The sequence below is a fragment of the Sphaeroforma arctica genome (genome assembly GCF_001186125.1).
Source record: "Sphaeroforma arctica JP610 unplaced genomic scaffold supercont1.628, whole genome shotgun sequence".
Taxonomy (NCBI): Eukaryota; class Ichthyosporea; order Ichthyophonida; genus Sphaeroforma; species Sphaeroforma arctica.
Window position 1 is genome coordinate 24,811 of NW_014039930.1, and position 9,006 is coordinate 33,816.

Sequence of the window (9,006 nt, forward strand, 5' to 3'; positions counted from 1 at the left end):
TATAGGATCAGGCTGAGCTGGTATAGTCATTCAAATGCTATCAAGATGTAGAACATACCTGCGGACTGATGAATGTTCAGTGAGTTTAACACAAATCTCACAGCACGGCGTAGTCCTAAGTGCTAACAAGAAGGCCACTATGCGAATAGACTCATATCTGAGCAATGGTTACAGGTCTACACAACGCAATATGGACTGCACGAATACTACTAACCTGATTCGCCCCAACTGTCCAGTTGCGTTCGTTCCCCTTAGACATTGTAGTAAGCCTTCGATGTGATTCACAAGTGGCAGCGGACGCAGGCGCCGTGGTTAACCGTATGTTATATATTGGAGTTTTAAAATGGGTTGTTCGAGATTTGCATTGACGGGAGACACGCCTGCCAATGTAGGACGCTCGATAAAGCATGTCACAGTTTTGGTTACTTGCAGTCAAGGCTTGATCAGAGGGGGAGCGGTATAAGGTGTGACAAGAGTTATCAAATAGGTCCGGTACAAGTATGACTAAAAGGAAGGAGGGGTGAACCCTGGCACTGCATAGAGCACACAAATGTTTACGTAAATACAAATATATCTATTTATTTTTAATTATCGTGATGTATAATAATAAGTCGCAAAATCAGGATCTACTAAATCGGGCCGAATTCTACAGTAATTAGATATCATTGGTCCATTTAGTTTGCGCGCCAAAGAATCAGACCGCCTGATTCAACCGCACACAAAAATGATATTCTCTCTTATTTATATGTTTTTTAAAAATGAAAGTACAGATAGCATCATAGCAATCTGTATAACATAAATACGTGTAAATATTTAAAAAAATACGCCTTACGTGTGTTGCACCGAGTATTTAAAGGTTTTTTTAGAAACGAAAGTACAGATAACAATCTGTATAACACAGTATTTATGACTTACGTGTGTACAATGAGATTATTCAAACTATAAATAAGGGAGGTACATAGATATAGATAGTAATGCTTACGGGGTCGTGTAATGATACACACAGATGCAGTCGTGGCACTTAAAGACGGCGCATACGATGTGGCTGGGATGTGTTGGATAGCGTGAGTATATTAGGTATGCTCGCCTGAGTTTACTGTTATGCAACTGTGTAGTGGATTAGATCGTAGCATATAGCATGCGACAGGCGATGGTCTCCCATTCGGAATCCTAGAGACACAACATATCGAGCACGTATTCATGGCTAAACCTTCGGTTATAAAGTTTGTCATTCGTGACCATTAAAATCAAACACGTCAGCTAAAGTGTAGGAGTCCGTCATCTGATCTCAAAAAGCGTAAGGCACACACAAACAACCACGATTTGTGAGGGCTATATCTTTACTTGTGTATCTTGGGTGGACTAAGCGTGGTGTCCCGGCACATTCTGTTCGAGTGCAAACTATCAGCGTATATCACAGCTCAGCTCGACTATGCTATACCGATGCGAAGCTACTTGCCCTCATCCAGAGACTATTGTCTGCGTGTACCGCGGGTCGCTCGTGTTCGGGTAATACAGCGAAAGCCGGTTGTGTTGGATGCACTTTCGTATACAACGGATATTGAAAGGTCCGCTAACTGGTACCTCATGCCGGTCCCTTTTTCAGACTAACAGGGCAGGGCAGCGCCAACCCACGAGGTCGTCCGGACGCGTCAGGCGTGTGCTCGTTACTATAGGCGCATGCCCACCCCACCCAACACACCCGGTCACCCAGAGATTCAGCCGTCGCACACACTCGCGTACAATACTAGGCAAGCCAAACACACACGTACACGTGCAGCTGCAGCCCAAGCGCCATGCTGCATTCGCCCGTATGGATAGGAAACGCACACAGTCAGGGCTCACAGCAACGGACGGCCGCTGAGCCACTCGGTACAGTATCAGCTGAGAGAATGCATGGGATATCTCGTCGCTCAGAGACAGCGCAAGGTGTACCTACAGACACTTGTGCGGAGCACTCCGGTGTGCGTATATGTATGTGTGTGAGTGTGTGCGCGGTTGTGTGGAGATGAGCTGTGATGACAGATGTGTGTGAAGCACACGTGTAGCGCCCTACACAGAGCCTGCCTACGAGTGGTTCCATACGAGAAAATGTAACTCCCACGAAAACACCAGAACGGACTAATTTAAGTATACATAAAGATCTGATCTGTATGTATGGGGCTATTGTCAGGCGTCTCCTATACACCGGCCACACGTTTGGTTGTCATGACAACCCCACGGCCACGACTCCCCTGGATCTTCGGCCAATAGCCGCACATGCCTCTGCCTGGATGCTCACATACACGCTGTTGTGCATATGCGTACCACTAGCTCACGGGCCCACAGGAGCCATTGCCCACAGAGACTAATGCCTGGGGCTAAGGATGCTTTAAAAGGGGTGTCGCACGGTGGTGTTGGTGAAAGCAGCTTGGCATACTTATGATGACCGTACCTCTCCAGCAACGTCACCCGTCTGTCCCAGTTGAGGCCACGGTACGACTATGTACATATATCTGTGTGCTAAGGTGCGTATCGAACTCCCTCTATGATCGTGTGTGTGTGGGTGTATTGCAGTGCGTACTACACATGCAAGATTCTGAACACGTGTATATGTGCGGCCAGTTCAGCGTATGTGTTGCGTATGTATGTATGTATGCGTGTGTGTGTTTGTGTGTATGTATGTATAGCTTGGAATCTAAGTGAGAGCTCTGGTGTACCATCCATCATCCAAGCGAACAACGGCTCGAGCATGAAGGAGCAACACATACGAACTCTACAGTAAGCGTGGTTTTTGAGTACAGGGCATGGCAAGCGGACCTGCCCTATAAATATAATGACCGGTCCTAAAAAATAGATCACGGGCTCTGTAGACCTACGGATAGATGTCCCAACCGGCAAACGGTGTACCTGATCCTGGTTGATCATTATGTCTATACCAGACCAAATTCGGCCAAGTGAAAGTGTAATATGATGTCTTTCACGTCCGTGAAGACGCGCTTGATGTTTGCCGTATCTGTATGCAAGCAGTAGAGAAAGTGATCCGGCGTTTAGGAACGGTGACGAGAGAATAGGACTACACACACACGCAGTTATATGCATATATATATATCTATCTATATATACATATACATACATACATACATATACGTACAAATACATACACATATACACATTAATATATATATATATATATATATATATATTTACGTACATATACATATATATATATATATATATACAATTCACGTACGTGGCTGCCGTTACAATTGAGCACACAAGGAGAACCTTATTGCAATGCAGGACGCGTATGCGTATAATATACCGCAGGGAGAGTGCGCATGTAAGCTTGATTTTGTTGATTTCACTCTATATTAACAAGTGCGACAGCCATTTGTGATATTGTATGACCGACATTTACCGGTCATCAATATGGGATACAGTATTCGCATAGAAATATACATTTAAGATATTCACACGATCACATACAACGTTTATAATGGCAAGTGTATAAAGACGCGTAGGTTAATATCTCCAGAGACTACACAATACAGTCACGTGTACTCAAGTGCAGGGTACAAGGTGTATGAAGAGATGCAGGCCAATATTATATATATATATATATATATATATACATACATATATATAGATATAGATATAGATATATGCAGGTAGGTACATACCGGTTGCTATGGTGAAATGCGGATACAGTCGTCGGGTCTCCGTTGCGATTCCAATGGCTAGGAACTTACTTCTGATGAAGCCTTTGGCATTTTCATAGTCACAGCCACCTGGAAGGTAAACATCAGGTTGTTAAGTACAGATAACCGAAAGCACTCGGATATAGGCGGCAAATTGAAGCTTGTCTGGCGTAGAAACACACCATATATATCGGAAACCGACAAAAAGAAATTCGCATTTCCAGTACAGTGATACTCAGATTCATAATCAGCGAGCCCATTGCGTAGAAAGCCACATCATACAAGTCGAGATAACAATAAACTGATGCCACGGTAGGCCACAGTAGTGTGATAGCGGTTACACTCACCATCATAGTCGTCGAAGTAATCACCCATGTCCGACACCTCGATCTTCTCTTTCAGTAAGTCACATTTGTTCAAAAACAGCACAACGGAAACCTGCAGAATGTGAAATTGGGATTCATAAATAACAAAAGGATGAAGTGACGATGAGAGATTTGTTGTGAATATCCATCACAAAGCTTCATGGGTTTAGGATTTGAACGGTCGAAAGTCAAAAGTTAAAAATATAATTCACATTTAATCGAACTACATCCACAATTATTTGGGTCCGCCACTAGGCTTCTGGGTGTACGGATCATTGTTTTAAGACGTACAAATGCATAACACAAATAATAAAAACAGGTAAGCACTGAGCAGTCAACGACTGCCGTTGCAGCTACACGTCGATATGAGTTGAGACGCTGAAGTGACTTTATGGGCTACAGACAACATTGACAATATACATACCAACGACACGGACAAAGGCATATATTTCTAGTGTATCTAGCATATCAGAGCAACACGGAAGACCACAGAAAGCGTTGTAGTATGATATTTAGGTAGGCAACCATAGGTACAAGCGCACACACCAAAAACAGTTACGCAGACACACATACATATACCCAGACCGCAAGTAAATAGCACAAATACAGACGTATGCAACCATCCATACAGATACGAAATATTGACGCGAAATGGTTAACTTTCTGCCGCAGTAGAGAATGAAAGAGCGTGCTCACTAACAACCGACGAGAATGCCAACCCTTGGTAATAGACACGCTCCTAAAGTACGTTGCTAAGCAACGTATAGACCCCCAATAGTCCTACCTGCGATAGCCACCGATTCTTCCATATGGAGGTAAACAGCTCAAGACTCTCCACCAGCCTGTTCTGGCTGGTGTCTTCCCGCAGATACTGATTATAGGCACTTGTGGCCACTATATATATGATGCCCGTGACATCAGCAAAGCACTGGATCCACTTCCTCCGTTCCGATCGCTGCCCCCCAACATCGAACATACTGTGCGGCGAATGAAGCGGATATCAGTCAGCAGTGTTTGACAGATATTCGGATTAAACCCGTAGTTGTGCTTAGAAGCGGTGTGGATATCAGACATCAGTTTTTTAAACACATTCGGATTAAACACATAATTGTACTTAATAGTGGTACGGATATCAATCATCAGTGTTTGACACATTCATATTAAACACAAAATTGTACTTGACAGTGGTATGGGTATCAGTCATCAGTTTTTGGCACATATTCGTATTAAAACATATAATTGTACTTGATAGTGGTATGGATATCAATCATCAGTGTTTGACACATACAAGTATTAAACATATAATTGTACCTGTAAGTGGTATGGATATCAGTCGCCAGTGTTTGACACATTCATATTAAACACAAAATTGTACTTGACAGTGGTATGGGTATCAGTCATTAGTTTTTGGCACATATTCGTATTAAAACATATAATTGTACTTGATAGTGGTATGGGTATCAATCATCAGTGTTTGACACATAAATGTATTAAACATATAATTGTACCTGTAAGTGGTATGGATATCAGTCGTCAGTGTTTGACACATGTTCATATTCAACCTATACTCGTCGTACTCATAATATGAGTGTATTCATCACGTTTGTTTGTATCCAGATAGATGTATACATGTATCACATTAGAGATCATATGCCCATGGCATCCGTATAACACTACTCCAATCGACCGCTGACGCCAAAGATAATACCACAGACAAGCGGGTCCAGGGCAACGGTAGGCAAGACCCAGCAAATGCTCATTCTTCTCCGCACACATTCTGCGAGGTCTACTAACAGTTGAACATGCGGGGTATATCTATCGATACACTTCACGACGACTATGACCAGCATGATATAGCCACGGCAGGTTCAGATCGAGTGAATCGTTGAACTCTATAGATACACTTTACGACGACTATAACTAGCATGATATAGCCACGGCAGGTTCAGATCGAGTGCATCGGTGAACTCTATCGATACACTTTACGACGACTATAACTAGCATGATATAGCCACGACAGGTTCAGATCGAGTACATCGATGAACTCTATGGATACACTTCACGACGACTAAAATTAGCATGATTTAACCACGGCAGGTTCAGATCGAGTGCATCGGTGAATTATTGTGCGCACGTACTGCCTATCGGAACATACTGGAATGTGGCGCCCTTGACGATGAATTTAGTTTCGAAGATTCCAGTGGTGATGATTCGTGCTTGTAACATATCCTGGTCCGAGGGGAGATAGTCTAGTTTCCTAATTCGCTCAATGTCATCAAAGAAACTATAAAGTGGATCATAATAAACAGTTAGGATGAGATTGATGAATTGGGTTCATTGGATTTAGCTGAATCCATGAACTGGAATGAATAGGACTATAACAAAAGAGATATACATCACTTTGCACAAATGTGCAGGTGCTGATAGAACATGGGTATAGATGCATCTGTACGCACGAATATATATGCATACATATATCCAAAATCATGCATCTAGATGTGCCTATCTATGTATACATAGAGAGATATTACATATGTACACAATAAAGTATTTGCCGGCGACATAGAGGATATTTGATCCTAGTACTTGTATAAAACAGATATATACACTACGAAACAGTGTAGTTATCTTGAAACTATATTCTCCAGTTTACATTGTTTCTCTATCCTCGTCATCCGCACCTATACACACTCGTACCACACACAAACAGTTTACACCAAAATCACCCCCCGCAACCCCTAGCCACACACTATTTGGTCGAATCCAAGAGCTGGTACTCGTTGGCCCTCCTATAGGCCTCCTGTATCACATCACTATGCCACAGTCTTTCTGCGCGATCGAAGAATTCCGAGTTTTCGGCCGTGACACTCCCATCCTCTGCCACGTTGTTCGTCATCCATTCCGTGTCCTGCCAGCACATGATATGAAGACTTTAGTACTGACTTGTATAAAGGTAGATGATACTAAATAGAAGTAGGGGTGGTTGTAAAATGGTAGGTAGTGCTGAGTGGAAGAAAAGTGGCGATCACTGACCGGGTTGAGAGCAGGTAGCATTGACTGCTGAAGGGAGCTAGATCGACTAGCGCTAATATAGGGCCTGATACGATGTTAGCTAGTACTGGCCGGTACAAAGGCAATTCCATAGTACTGAGTGGGATGAGGGTGGCTGATGCTGTCTGGTTTGAGGGTAAGTGATGATACTAGTACGAGAGCCACACTCTCGGGCGCGCAGGACATGGACTTCCGACCAAATTAACTACACATTCAGACGACCATGCCATCTCCGCGAAGATGGTTCAGGTGAATGCAGAGAAACCGAGCGCTACTTTAATGCAAAAACTCTGCAATAATGATTTGGCATTTGTACCCGTTATTGACATCAGTATTGAACAGATATATACTACCGCGACCCCCAAATGACCGCAACAGAGTCCGTTTTCTGTACACAAAACTGAGTGAGAAACAAAATGAGAATGGGTCTAAATCGCAACATCTACTGTCAGGTCTGTTCTGTATCATGGCGTATCTGTGCTAGTTTGGAGAAGCTCTCAACTGATGAGCCGGTTATACGTGATTCTCAGGCGTATGGGGGCGGAGCACAGTACAATAAAACATAATGCGCATGGCTCTATCAAGAAAAAGTAAGTACAAAGCACACAATATCACTATGGGAGCGTGGCGACAACCACGGAAGGGGTGTGCAACACACACATGATTTAACCATACGCGCCCACCGACGAAGAAATATTTGTAGCTGAATCGATACTAAGGGAGAGATTGTGGATACACGCACACAGAAGCACACACAGATACATGTACATACAAGTAGCCGCGCACTGTTGTATATACCTGCTGACGATACAAGAGCAAGCACTTCTCGAAACCTATCAGATATATATGCATACATCCTTGCACCTCCGGGCAAGCACACTCTACTCAGACAGGCACATGCCACGTAAACTTAACAACTATCCCCTCACACAAGCCAATATGGTTGATCGATTGGTTGAGTACACACCTCGATAAGTTGCGAGTCCTCTAATGGTATATCGGCCTGCTCAATAAACTCTATCATGGTCTTAATGGAATTGCAGATGTTACTATATATCGGCTTCTTCATCTGCTCGCGCTCTTTTGTGCTAAACCCAGTGCTGTAGATCACTCTCATCTGCTTGACGATGGTACTCTTCCCCGATTCCCCTGCCCCCAGTAGCAATAGCCGCAGCTGATTTTCAAAACTTTTCCTGTAGCGTTTCAGGTCTTTGTTGATCGCCTGCGATGTGGAGTTCATGGAGAATACATGGGGTGTCAGAACGCGAGTCACAGCGGCTACTGCGTGATTTTCCCGCAATGAAAGATGATAGCTATGTCGATGTGTCTATAGTGACACCTGTTAGTGACGTTAAGAGATACGAGACTACGGCATGCTGTAATATAAATGACCGATATTTCATCCTATTTGATAGAAATGATCAGCATGACACGTGATGCCCGTTGAGGGATAAGATCTGTGGATTGACACACACACTAAAACATGAATCCGTCTCAACTTACAATGGTACATACACACCCATACATGTAAAGAAAGATAGCAATATACTGTAGAAGTCATATCGAACGATAGGTAGTCATACACATTCACAAGAGAACGTCGCAAATATTACAAAAAATAGAATATAGCTCAATACGCACACACACACACATATATATATATAAATATATATTCATGAAACCTTGTACACACATACAGATACAAATATGATTTCAAATATATATATATATACATAAATACATACATACATATATACACATATATATATATATATATATATATATATATGCGATAATAATATTAACAAACAACACAACAACTAAAATACTATATATACTATATATATATAGTATTATATACATACAAACATACATAACACATAACGACTACATAGTATAATTCTATATAT

General features: G+C 42.5%; 1 protein-coding gene across 1 annotated transcript in view; it reads right to left on the bottom strand.

The window, feature by feature from the left end:
- Positions 1–1,306: 1,306 nt before the first annotated feature.
- SARC_07701 (hypothetical protein) overlaps positions 1,307–9,006 on the bottom strand; it is an 8,380-nt gene continuing 680 nt past the window's right edge. The window contains exons 2-8 of the mRNA XM_014298348.1: positions 8,064–8,318; positions 6,796–6,953; positions 6,201–6,329; positions 4,830–5,022; positions 4,028–4,118; positions 3,663–3,770; positions 1,307–2,995 (exon numbers count right to left, since the gene is read on the bottom strand). Of these exons, the coding sequence (XP_014153823.1) occupies positions 2,913–2,995; positions 3,663–3,770; positions 4,028–4,118; positions 4,830–5,022; positions 6,201–6,329; positions 6,796–6,953; positions 8,064–8,318 (1,017 nt within the window). The 3' untranslated portion in view covers positions 1,307–2,912. The remainder of the gene's footprint in view (positions 2,996–3,662; positions 3,771–4,027; positions 4,119–4,829; positions 5,023–6,200; positions 6,330–6,795; positions 6,954–8,063; positions 8,319–9,006) is intronic.